The 13599-nt window shown below is 36.5% G+C and overlaps 1 protein-coding gene across 1 annotated transcript; it reads left to right on the top strand.

Annotated features, from left to right (window-relative positions):
• Positions 1–982: 982 nt before the first annotated feature.
• On the top strand, positions 983–11469 carry LOC120130382 (glucosamine inositolphosphorylceramide transferase 1-like). The gene is made up of 6 exons (XM_039147626.1): positions 983–1251; positions 2640–2669; positions 6427–6638; positions 7457–7579; positions 8963–9130; positions 9658–11469. The coding sequence occupies exons 1-6, from the start codon at positions 1098–1100 to the stop codon at positions 11359–11361; spliced, it is 2391 nt and encodes a 796-aa protein (XP_039003557.1). The 5' UTR covers positions 983–1097; the 3' UTR covers positions 11362–11469.
• The last annotated feature ends 2130 nt before the right edge of the window (positions 11470–13599 follow it).

The following is a 13599-nucleotide window of genomic DNA, read 5'->3' as shown; positions in this document are numbered from 1 at the left end:
CCATTTAATTCGATTTTGACAAAAGGATGTAGCTTGCTACTTCTACGAATTTTCCTTGTAAACTACGTTCTGGATTAATTAATATGGACAAATTCCATCATACTCCAACGTTCTAAAAATCTTAACTTATATACGAACTAAATTATCCGAGTGATTAAAAAAATAATTATTGTTTTTAGACGTCAATTAATTATAGGTAATTTAAATATTAATTAGAGAAAACCCTAAAAAAATACGATGTCAAAATTTAATTAAACATTTTGGAGTGGTTAAGATGTATTTTTACTATCGTACTTAAAATTTATAATTTCTAAAGGGATTAAACCACAAATCTATCATTTTAGGTTTCAAATACATGGAATTTATAAAAATATAAAAGGAGTAAAACACAAATTTACCATTTTTTGTGGCCTAGGCCCGTATATGCCATTGGAGTCCTTTTTGTTGTTAGTATCGTATTCAAATTATATTCTAATTCCTAATATATTTTACATTTTCAATTAAATATTTGTGCTAATTGATATAATTTTAATTTTTTAATTTTTAGAATTGAAAATTTAGTTAATATATTTTTATTTTTTTAAATATTTTAAGTAATTAAATTTCAATAAATCAAATTTATTTATTTTTCGAAATTTTAAAGTTGATTTTCATTGTACCATCACGTTAATAAATCTATGTAAATTCCACTTCTTTACCACGTAATCGCTTTAATCAACGTGTCAAATATATCAACTGAATTTACACGTGGCATTCATGTAGAGCAAGTGAACATCACGCTAACTCAATGCCACCCCCCATAAACGTATCAAATCAAGTTTCCCATAAAAATTTAAAAAAGCAATTTATTGAACAAATAAGCAAAGTTTTCCAATTTAATTATTATTATTATTATTATTTAATGATAATAAAATATTTTTTAAATTTTTATGTTACTATAATTTTTTAGTGTATCGTTTTTTTTGGCTCTGCCCTTAATAATTATACTTATAATATTAAGAAATAAAACCTATAAAAAGAAAAAAAGAAAGGGAGAGCAAAATGGTGATGATTTTTCCTTAGAGAAAAAAATACAAATAAAAACAACGGTGGTTTATATGGTGGTTGCTGGAGGCGGTGAGAACGGCGGTAGTGGAGGAAGCTGCTGCATGAAGTGGTGGCAGCATAACCGTAATCACAATAATCACGTCCTCCACCACCATCACCACCACCACCACAATCATAGTAGCAATGGTAGTGGGAATGGTAACAGTGGGAAGTGTTGGATCATAAACTTGATCCATTATGGGAGCCTAAACCCAAACCCAAACTAAATTGATGTCATTACTTACATCATTTAATTAAAGATGTCATTGCTTACATCATTTAATTAATGATGTCATTGCTTACATCAATTTAGTTAGGTGAGAGTTAGATATTTGTTGAATTTGTAATGGTTTAAATTAGTTTATTTGTGTGGTGTAGGATTGTTCTTGAGTAGTATAAATACCCCTTCCCATTTTAGTTTTAAGCATCAAGAAAAATTAAGAGCTTCTAAGTGAGTGAAGAAGCAAAGTCTTATAAGAGTGAGTTGTAGTTCTTGTTTTTGAGTGAGAGTACTCTTGTAATATTTGTTTGAGTTTCAATAAAAGTTGTTTGTGTGAGTGTTTTATTTCCAACAAAGTGGCATCAGAGCGAGTTGGAAAGATCGAAGGTCTCGACGAGAGGAATACGACGCCGCCAGAATTTTCTCAATCTGAGTTCTGACGCACCGCCACGCACCGCCGGAAGACTGCTGCCAGAAAATCGAGTTGACTCACCGAGTTGAGCCGATTCAGCCGAGTTGGAGCCCTTGACCGAGTTGTCCAAGTCCCTCCAAAGTTTTTTTTTTCATCGTTTCGGATTCATCCGTGCAATCGGATTTTACAAAATCTCATTATATGAGAGATATGGCAAATGGTATGGCACCATTCCAAGTTCCGACACTCAACAACAACAACTACGACAATTGGAGTATCAAAATGAAGGCACTTCTTGGATCACAAGATGTGTGGGATATCATAGAGAAAGGCTATAATGAGCCTGCGGATGATGATGTTTTTGCTACTCTTACACCAGATCAAAAGACAACTTTGAAGGATTCAAGAAAGAGAGACAAGAAGGCTCTCTACCTCATCTATCAAGCATTAGATGATGATGGTTTTGAAAAGATTTCAAGTGCAAGCTCTAGCAAGGAAGCGTGGGAGAAGCTGCAAACCTCTTACAAAGGATCTGAGCAAGTGAAGAAGGTTCGTCTCCAAACATTAAGAGGTGAATTCGAATCCTTAAACATGAAAGCATCTGAGTCTATTTCAGATTATTTCTCAAGAGTAGTAGCTGTTTCTAATCAATTAAAAGAAATGGTGAAAAGTTAGACGATGTGAGGATAATAGAGAAGATACTCCGTTCGTTGGATCCCAAATTTGAGCACATCGTCGTGACGATTGAAGAAACTAAAGACTTGGAAGAAATGAAGATCGAACAGCTCCAAGGATCATTGCAAGCATACGAAGAGAAGCATAAAAAGAAGCATGAGTTTACTGAGCAACTCCTCAAGCTGCAACTCAAGGATATGCATGAGAGCCAACGCAATGATAGAAACCAACGTGGCCAAGGTAGAGGTAGAGGCCATGGACGAGGTGGAAGTCGAGGTCGTGGACGAGGCTGGAATTACAACAATAACAATTCCAACAACAACTATGAGAAAGGAGAAAGCTCAACACGAGGCCGTGGAAGAATTAATCCAACTCAAAGTATGACAAATCTCAAATTCGATGTTATAATTGTCAAAATTTGGGCATTATGCTTCAGAATGTAGAGCTCCCAACAACAAAATTGAGGAGAAGGCCAATTACGTGGAGGAAAAGACAGATGGCAAAGAAACTCTTCTTCTAGCATGAAAGGAAACTGATGGTGTCCAAGCAAATTCCTGGTATCTTGACAGTGGTGCAAGCAATCACATGTGTGGAAGGAAAGACATGTTTGTGGAGCTAGACGAGTCAGTAAGTGGAAATGTTTCGTTTGGAGATGATTCCACAATAGCAGTGAAAGGGAGAGGTAACATTCTTATCCGTTTGAAAGATGGGAGACATCAATTTATTTCAAATGTCTACTATGTGCCCAATATGAAAAGTAACATTTTAAGTTTAGGGCAACTGGTAGAGAAAGGTTATGATATTCATATGAATAATTATAATCTTTCTATAAAAGATGATAAGAATAACTTCATTGCTAAAGTGCCGATGTCAAAGAATAGAATGTTCTTGATCAACATACAAAATGATGTTGCAAAGTGCCTGAAAGCTTGCTACAAAGATGCATCATGGCTTTGGCATCTTCGATTTGGGCATCTCAATTTTGGAGGTCTAGAGCTATTATCTAAGAAGGAGATGGTGAAAGGACTACCTCACATCAACCATCCTGACCAACTCTGTGAAGGGTGTCTAGTCGGGAAACAATTCAGGAAAAGCTTTCCAAAGGAGTCAGAGACAAGAGCTAAGAAGCCACTTGAGCTCATCCATACCGATGTGTGTGGACCGATCAAGCCAAGCTCTCTCGGTAACAATAACTATTTTCTTCTCTTCATTGATGATTTTTCAAGAAAAACCTGGGTATATTTCTTGAAACAGAAGTCAGAAGTTTTTGAAGTCTTCAAGAAGTTCAAAGCAGCAGTGGAGAGAGAAAGCGGTAGAAAGATCAAAGCCATGAGATCCGATCGAGGTGGAGAATTTACTTCCAGGGAGTTTCAAGAGTTCTGTGAAGCAAATGGAATTCGTCGACCAATGACAGTCCCTAGATCCCCCCAGCAAAATGGTGTGGCAGAAAGAAAGAATAGAACAATCCTCGACATGGCACGAAGCATGCTCAAAAGCAAGAAACTACCCAAAGAATTTTGGGCGGAAGCAGTATCGTGTGCAGTCTACTTGTCAAATCGATCTCCAACAAGAAGTGTATGGGGAAAGACACCGCAAGAGGCATGGAGTGGAAGAAAGCCTGGCATTTCCCACTTGAGAACCTTTGGAAGTATAGCCCATGTTCACGTACCAGACGAGAGAAGAACGAAGCTTGATGATAAAAGCGAGAGTTTTATCTTCATCGGCTATGATGCTAATTCGAAGGGCTACAAGTTGTACAATCCAAACAATAAGAAGTTTGTGATTAGTCGAGATGTGGTCTTCAACGAAGAAGGAGAATGGGATTTTAATTCTCATAAAGATGACTTCAATTTCTTTCCTCAGTTTGAAGAAGATGAGCAGACAATGAGGGAGCAACTAGATGAATCTCAACAAGAGCTTGCAACTCCACCCACTTCACCAACATCAACCACTCAAGGAGACTCATCACCTTCATCATCGTCAAGTGGGAGTCAAAGTGAAAGAGTTGTGCAACGCACAAGAAGCCTTAGAGATCTCTATGAGGTAACTGAACGACAAGATAATCTTACATTATTTTGTCTGTTTGCCGATTGTGAACCAGTGAGCTTTCAAGAAGCGGTACAAGAAAGAATGGAGAGATGCGATGGATGAAGAAATCAAGGCCATCGAGAAGAATGACACATGGGAACTTACCTCACTTCCCAAGGGACATAAGGCGATAGGTGTCAAATGGGTGTACAAAACAAAGCAAAACGCCAAAGGAGAGATTGAAAGGCACAAGGCGAGGCTAGTTGCTAAAGGCTATAGTCAAAAGGCTGGAATTGACTATGATGAGGTATTTGCTCCTGTTGCTCGATTGGAGACTATCAGACTAATCATTTCTTTGGCAGCTCAAAACAAGTGGAAGATACAACAGATGGATGTAAAGTCCGCCTTCCTAAATGGAGTTCTTGAAGAGGAACTTTACATTCAGCAACCATCAGGCTATGAAGTCAAAGGGCATGAAGACAAGGTGTTGAAGTTGAAGAAGGCTCTTTACGGGCTAAAACAAGCACCAAGGGCATGGAATAGCCGAATCGACAAGTACTTCCAAGAGAATGGCTTCAACAAATGTCCCTACGAGCATGCTCTATATATCAAGATCAAAGATGAAGATATTTTGATCGTGTGCCTCTACGTGGACGATTTGATCTTCACTGGAAGCAACCCAAGCATGTTTAATGAATTCAAGGATGTGATGATGAAAGAATTCGAGATGACAGACATGGGGCTCATGGCGTACTACCTTGGCATTGAAGTTAAGCAACAAATGATGGAATTTTCATTTCACAGGAAAGCTATGCAAAGGAGATACTGAAGAAGTTCAAGATGGAGAACTGTAAGCCAATAAGCACACCGGCAGAATACGGGATCAAGATGACCAAACATGAAGAAGGCGAAAGTGTAGATCCAACATTCTTCAAAGTTTGGTAGGAAGTCTACGCTATCTAACTTGCACGAGACCCGATATTCTTCACGCAGTTGGATTGGTTAGTCGCTACATGGAATCCCCAACAACCACCCATTTTAAAGCCGCAAAGAGAATTCTTCGCTATCTGAAAGGTACAATTGACTTTGGCTTGTTCTATTCAGTTTCTAATGATTACAAGCTTGTTGGATATAGCGACAGTGATTGGGGTGGAGACATAGATAATCGAAGGAGCACTACTGGATTCGTATTTTTCATGGGAGATATTGCATTCACATGGATGTCAAAGAAACAACCGATTGTCACATTATCCACTTGTGAAGCGGAATATGTTGCTGCTACCTCATGTGTTTGTCATGCAATTTGGCTTAGAAATCTATTGAAGGAGATTGGTTTGATACAAGAAGAGCCTACCAAGGTTTGTGTCGACAACAAGTCAGCCATTGCCTTAGCAAAGAATCCAGTATTCCATGATCGAAGCAAGCACATTGATATTCGCTACCACTATATAAGGGATGTGTTGCAAGAAAAGATGTGGAAGTTGAATATGTGAAGTCACAAGATCAAGTTGCTGATATTTTTACCAAGCCACTGACCAGCGAAGACTTCTTAAGATTAAGGAACCTACTAGGGGTCACGAGATCAAGTTTAAGGGAGGGTGTTGGATCATAAACTTGATCCATTATGGGAGCCTAAACCCAAACCCAAACTAAATTGATGTCATTACTTACATCATTTAATTAAAGATGTCATTGCTTACATCATTTAATTAATGATGTCATTGCTTACATCAATTTAGTTAGGTGAGAGTTAGATATTTGTTGAATTTGTAATGGTTTAAATTAGTTTATTTGTGTTGTGTAGGATTGTTCTTGAGTAGTATAAATACCCCTTCCCATTTTAGTTTTAAGCATCAAGAAAAATTAAGAGCTTCTAAGTGAGTGAAGAAGCAAAGTCTTATAAGAGTGAGTTGTAGTTCTTGTTTTTGAGTGAGAGTACTCTTGTAATATTTGTTTGAGTTTCAATAAAAGTTGTTTGTGTGAGTGTTTTATTTCCAACAGGAAGGTGGTGCGGCGGGGTTCGTCTTTTGTTTGTTTTGTTTTGTAATACATGGGTTGATCGCTGTTTTATATGGGTGGCTGATTTTAACGCCGCCGTCTAGTTTAAACCAACGAAAGGGTTTGCCTTGGCTTGGTTGTCAAGAAGATAATGAAGGGTCTTGGGCTATTGGTGTTTTCATCGGTCAATCCCCTTTCTCTCTCAAACCCATTGAAACTGTGAGTTGTCTTCTTCTTTTTTGGGGAGGGGATGTTTGTTATTTTCCATCATTGCATGTAGTTATCATGTAAAAAAAGTTTTTTTTTTCTCATTTGAGTAGATTTTTATTTTCCCTTTCGGCTATGAATACAGGAATGTTTCTGGGTTTAGTTTAGTTTTGTTTGTGAATAAATTTGGGTTCCTCAAAAAGAGAGGAAGAAAATCATTACGTGGGGTTTTCTCGTATGAATGTACAATTACAGATGAGATAATTTCATCCTGATTTCTTTTAAATATTTGGGTTTTTTGTGATTTTTGGTGGGTTTTTCTCTCTCAAGCTAGTTGAAGATTGAACTTTTGCACTGGTTTCGTTTATATTCTACTGGAATGTAAAAAAAAAAACTAATTTTGGTTGCTGTGTATTGGTTACTTTTCATCACTGTATCTAGATGTCATTTTAAAAATAATGGGTTTTTTTTTTCATTCAAGTATATGCAAATTTTCTTATTTCTGGGTTTTGTGTGACCTTTGGAAAGTTTTTTGATTTTCTCTTATGCTTATGCAGTTAAAGATTGATTTTTTTTGTTTTGTATTTGTTTCTTTTCATCATTGTATGCTGTAATTATGTAAAACTGTCATTTAAAAAAATGGTTTTCATTTCAATAGTTTTTTTTGGCTACCAATACCTGCAAAATTTCTTATTTCTGGGTTTTACTTGGTTTTTGTGATACTTTGAGGGGTTCTCTTATGGATGTAGAGTTAAATATTGGATATTTATGCTGTTTTCTTTAGAATTTTTGTGTTTTTTAATGGTTTAATAATTGGAAAAAAAATTTAGGCTGAGATATGGATAAATGAGAGTGCAGCATGGCCAGTGGCTAACCCAGTTATAACCTGTGCTTCAGCTTCTGATTCTGGTTTCGCTAGTAATTTTGTTGCTGATCCTTTTCTTTATGTTCAGGTAACTATTGTTTATTATCTTTTTAAATATTTTTATTATTTTATTGCCACTCCTTTCTTTATTCATATGTTTCTGCTACTTGATTCTGTCTCTTTAAGCCAATGTAGGAGATTTTTTGGGGCCCAATAAACAGTAGTAAGTTGAGAGTTATATATTCCATACATCCAACTTCACTGTGTTGACTTTTCTGTTATTTGTTTATTTCAATTAGCAGAAGAATTTCTTGTTTATATCTTCAGGTCTTCCACCAAATATATCTTTTGTTTGAGATTAGTGTTGATGGTGTCATACATGTTACTTGGGGTCGAATTTAGCCAATGGACTGGACCATGTAGGAAATTGGTTTACTGTTTATAGATTATTTATTTCTCGATTTATTTTCTCCAACTTTATGTTGTTGAAGTAGGATGAACTATGTAAGACATGGGGTGCAGAGCTGAATTATAGATACCGATCCTTATTAGCTCATTGTTTTAGGTCTCTATTCACAATGAAGTGTGCAGGGACATATATAGATTTTTGAATATATAGATTTTGTTTTGGCCAGATATGCTGATGCAGTAGAAAAATCTGCCGAGAGGGAGGAATTGTAGGGTTTCTTTCTGCTGCCGTTTTAGTTAATAATTGCTGCTTTCTATAGGATTTGGGTTAGGCACTCCGGCGTCAGGCACAAACTCGTGTCTGAATCTTGCACTTGAGTCCAAGTTAACATGATTAGGCACTATAGAGTGGGTAGTGAAGCTGCTCAAGGAAACAACGCAGAGTCGAAATATAGGTCCCATTTTATCGGCTCTGTTCTTGTTTTGCTTGAACTAGAAAATCAGAATGGAGATTATCCTTGGAAGACTTGAGCTTGATTCTCGAGCATCTTTAACTATTTTATCTCGGAGATAATGCGAATGAGAGTATGAGGCCTAAATCAAGAATAGGGGTAGAGGATTTTGCATAAGAGTTAGTGATTCTCTCCTTGACTTGTGGCACAGTTAGTTTGTGCGATTCATATGACAAATTCCTTGACCTAGAAGTCTGTTAGTCATCGGAAAAACCTTAAATTCTATGAAAGTGCTTGTTCCCCCTCTCTTCTTACATCTTGTTGCTATGAGTTGTCAGTAATAGTAAAGGAATAATTGATTGGCCTCAAATCATCTCTCGTATGATTCTTGGGATTCCTGGACTTAGATGGAATAAGGAATTCATCTTCCATTAACTATTGTTACATTTAGTGTAAAATGAACTAAGCGTATCGCTTATGTACTGAAGAATGGCAGAAGGTACCTAGATATGGTGCAAATCGTGTCCTTTAAAGCATTGTCATAAAAAGTTTATCTTATATGTTAGTTTTTGTTTATTTCTGAAATTTGTCCTCATGTTCGCTTGATCCAGGGAGATACCTTTTATCTATTTTATGAAACAAAGAACTCATACACCATGCAGGGGGACATTGGGGTGGCAAAAAGTATAGACAAGGGAGCAACATGGCAACAACTGGGCATAGCCTTGGATGAGGAATGGCACCTCTCATTCCCATATGTCTTTAGCTATCTTGGCCAAGTAAGACTATCGATTTGTTCCGTTAGTTTTTCTTTTACCATCTATATTAGGTTCGATATTCATGCAATTGTTGCTTAGTATCAACAACTTTTAAGCACCTTCTGATTTCATAATCTCGGAAAACAAGATGGCACATAACTGGTCCAATCTAATATGACATGGCCAAAGTAGTGTCGAACATGAATGTATAGGTTGGTGAAATCACTAGTGTGCTGAATTAGTTGACACAAATCGGTACCTGACACGTATTCTAATATGGGTACCAGGGTATGATCCACCATTTTTAAATAATTTTTTTTTGAATATGCCCATGTCGTATACATCCACACATCCGAAACTCACCCTCAAGTTCGAATAACATAGGAATTTTGAACACCAATCTTTCCAGTTTCTAGGATTGACCAGTTAAAATGTTACTGTTTCTTTAGCGATCAAGTACCATCGTATTCATGATGGTTATGTAACCTACTCAATAGGTTATCTTGTTTATTGACAAAAGTGTTTTGTCGTTTTGTTCATGGCTACAGGTATACATGATGCCCGAAAGCAGTGAGAAGGGAGAAGTTCGCCTGTATCGAGTAACCAATTTTCCCTTAGAGTGGGAACTGGATAGGATTATCATGAAGAAGCCTCTTGTTGATTCATTTATTATCGATCATGATGGAGAGTACTGGCTTTTCGGATCAGAACACCGCTATTTCGGAGCAGCAAACGGACAGTTGGATATTTGGTATAGCAGTTCACCCCTTGGTCCCTGGGAACCACACAAGAAGAACCCTATTTATAATACTTACAGTAGTTTTGGGGCTCGTAATGGGGGACGACCATTTAGGTATAATGGAAATCTTTATCGGATTGGTCAGGACTGCGGCGAAACATATGGACGACGTGTGCGGATATTCAAGGTTGAAGTTCTTTCTAGGGTTGATTACAAGGAAGTTGAAGTTTCATTTCCCTTTGAGGAGTCCAGCAAGGGTCGGAATGCCTGGAATGGTGCCCGGTACCATCATCTTGATGTGCAGCAGCTAAGGTCTGGTGAATGGGTTGGGGTTATGGATGGGGACCGAGTACCTTCAGGAGACTTGGTCCATCGTCTTTTTCTTGGCTGTGCTTCAGTTGCAGCAGTTACAGGCCTCATTCTGTTATTAGGTGTCCTAATCGGAGCAGTGAACTGCATTGCCCCCCTTAACTGGTGTTCAGATTACTCAGGAAAGAGAAGCGATACTCTTATTGCTTGGGAGAGAGCAAATGATTTTTCTTCGAAAGTGAGGTGGGTTTTCAGCCGCTTAAATCGAACACCTTCGTATCTGCGAAGCTGGATAAAACCAAACACCTGTACTGGAAAATTAGTTTTGGCTCTGGTGTTTGTTTTAGGAGTTGTGCTTTCTTGCATAGGTGTTACGCTTATTTACGGAGGCAATGGTGCTGAAGAACCATACTCATGGAAGGGTCAGTTTTCGCAGTTTACATTGTTAACAATGACTTACGATTCTCGTCTCTGGAATTTGAAAATGTTTGTGAAGCATTATTCGAGGTGTGCTTCGGTAAAAGAAATTGTTGTCGTCTGGAACAAAGGGATACCCCCTAAGTTGAGTGATCTTGACTCAGCAGTGCCTGTTCGGATCAGAGTCGAGGATCAGAACTCCCTCAATAACCGATTCAAGATTGATCCATTAATCAAGACTCGTGCGGTGCTTGAGCTTGATGATGATATAATGATGCCCTGTGATGATATAGAGCGTGGATTTATGTTGTGGCGCCAACATCCTGATAGGATTGTAGGATTCTACCCTCGGTTTGTAGACGGGAGCCAATTGAAATATAGAGGTGAGAAATACGCCAGAAAAAATAAAGGGTATAATATGATTCTTACAGGGGCTGCTTTCATCGATACTCAAGTAGCCTTCGAACGGTATTGGAGCAAGCAAGCCAAGGCAGGGAGAGAAGTGGTCGACATGAAATTTAACTGCGAGGACGTGCTAATGAACTTCTTGTATGCGAATGCAAGCTCGTCTAAAACTGTTGAATACGTGAGACCTGCTTGGGCAATAGATACATCAAAACTTTCCAGTGCAGCAATCAGCAGAGACACAAATACACATTACAAAATAAGAAGCGAATGCCTTAGGAAGTTTACTGATATGTACGGTAGTATGAGTGGTCGGCGGTGGGAATTCGGGTCCCGGAAGGATCATTGGGGTTCCAACTTGTTCATCGGTTCTGTTACCTGACGGCTAAAATTCGCGTCTCCTCTCAATGCGAGTTGTCGATATTAGGTTGCACATTGATATGTTCATGTTTTCTTGTTACATAGAAAAGGTTTTAGAATGCTGAATACATGATTGCTAATCCCCTTTACTCTTCTTAATTAGAAACAATAATATCTGGTAAATGAATGTGTTCAAGGATTTAGTCATTGATTGAGAAAATAATGAAAAACAAAAATAGAGATGGCATGGGCATACGAATTATCAAGGCATTAGTTTCTTTTTTAAAAATAAAAATTAAATGTTTTAACAATAAATGAATACGATTCAGGTCTACACATTGTCCCTTAACAAAATGGAGATGGCAAGGACATACCAAAGGGGCATTTTGTGACCGTATTGAATAGGTCCAACCACAAATGTGTCATTAGATTTTGCCGGAAAATGTCTTTTAATATTTAGTTAACACTGACCACCTAGGGTTGGATTTATTGTTGAATATTATTAGAAATCATTCTTCGAATTTTATTTAAAATTATATATATTTTTAAAAAATAAAACACAAATTTTGAAATGAACCAAAAACTTTGAAAACCTTCGTTTCAACCCTTAACTCCAAACCGACCTTTGCCTTTTGCCATCGACGAACCTCCACCAGTGGCGGATGCACTAAGCCTCCATAGGGGCCAAGTGCATCCCCATTATTTTGGAAAAGTAGTTAAATTTAGCTTAATGTGTTAAGGAAAAAAAAGAAAAAATTACAATTTTTGCATACCCATTATTTTTAAGAAAAGAAAATTAACTCATTCTTAAATTTTTAGATCCGCCACTGACCTCCACCTGACCTCCCCTCCTATGGCGATCAAAACCCCCATGAAAAATTGATCGATCGATGACGTATCAAGTTTTATACCCGAGAACCCTATGATGAAAATTGTGATCCCACACGATTTCGACAACCAATCGACGGAAATATGATGGCGTATGAGTAGGAGGATGACAGGAACTACGTCGGTGACAGTGGTCGTGGCCAGAAAGGGCAACGACGACAGATTAAGATTATGATTTGGGATTTTGGGGCTGTTTTATAATATAAGAAAAGTTAGTTTTTTTATAAATATTGTAATATTTTAAATATTTAAAAAAAATAAATTTCAAAATACCAGATCGTGACATGTGTCATTTAACGGAAAAAATTAACGTCGTTGATGACCAGAACATCTAAATAAGTAACGTTTATAACGTTAGACACATGGATGAGTCAAAAAATAATTTATGCAACTATTTAAAAAGTATAATTTAAACACTTATTTTATTATTAATCCTTAATTTAATTCTAAGTTGACATATTTTTATAGTAATTACTATTTTTATGTCATTTATATCTTAAAAAAACAAAAGAATCTCTATAATTCAATTTGAACTCTAAATCAATGAAATATGTAACCTTAAAGGCTTAAACTTATTTCAATTCGGACGTGCATGTGCATGTGCATGCAGGTCCTGGGGCCTAGACGAATATTGATGGAACATACAGTATTGATTGATCAAACAGGAAATGTATCCTTTCCGACAAAATCAAAGATTATGACTTCCATGTCTTGTCTATGTCTATGTTATTTTATTTCTTTATGTGATATGTCTTTCAGCTCCCTTTGTTTGGGTCCATGTACAATTTATGTCCCAATCAAAAAGTAATGGCACACTAATTACGGATGAATAAATGATTTTATATTAGAGGTGAATTTAAATATAGTAGAATAAACTTTAATTTATAAAGTTTTAAAAAGATAAAAATAGATTTTTAATAAAAAAGATATAATTTTTTTTAAAATATATAATAATTTTAAATTTTTAGAAAATAAATGTACTTTGTCTCTCCAATCCATCCCCGACACTAATATAAAAGCTATATAGTAAATGGAACTCACTTGCACAAGTGGAAACAACACTGATGATTTGTGGTTTACTTTTTATATTTGAGTACAAAATAATTGATTAATTAAGTGATTTAGTGATAAAATAGAGTATATTGTTTTAGATTTGGATAGTTACATTTGTAAAATATGTGCATTGTAAAAAATTGAAAGTAATTTTAGATTATTTTTATTAAAATAATATATATTTTTAATTTTTTTAATTTATTGATAATATATATACACTATGTAGATTTAACAGTTAGTTACAAAGTCCTCCACGTGACCTTATCAACGGTGCCAATATCCTCGTTTTGCGCTTTGTTGATCCGACGGTCACGTTTAA

This window comes from Hibiscus syriacus, unplaced genomic scaffold (genome assembly GCF_006381635.1).
Source record: "Hibiscus syriacus cultivar Baekdansim isolate YM2019G1 unplaced genomic scaffold, ASM638163v2 tig00110546_pilon, whole genome shotgun sequence".
Taxonomy (NCBI): domain Eukaryota; kingdom Viridiplantae; phylum Streptophyta; class Magnoliopsida; order Malvales; family Malvaceae; genus Hibiscus; species Hibiscus syriacus.
The sequence above is the reverse complement of the archived record's forward strand: the minus strand, read 5'-3'. Positions and strand labels throughout refer to the sequence as shown.

Excerpts from the sequence above, each read along its gene's own strand:
- LOC120130382 (XM_039147626.1), top strand. The coding sequence starts at position 1,098 with ATGGTGGTTGCTGGAGGCGGTGAGAACGGCGGTAGTGGAGGAAGCTGC. Across the intron at positions 6,639-7,456 it reads CTCTCAAACCCATTGAAACT|GCTGAGATATGGATAAATGA; the intron begins GTGAGTTGTCTT and ends AAAAAAATTTAG. Across the intron at positions 7,580-8,962 it reads ATCCTTTTCTTTATGTTCAG|GGAGATACCTTTTATCTATT; the intron begins GTAACTATTGTT and ends CGCTTGATCCAG.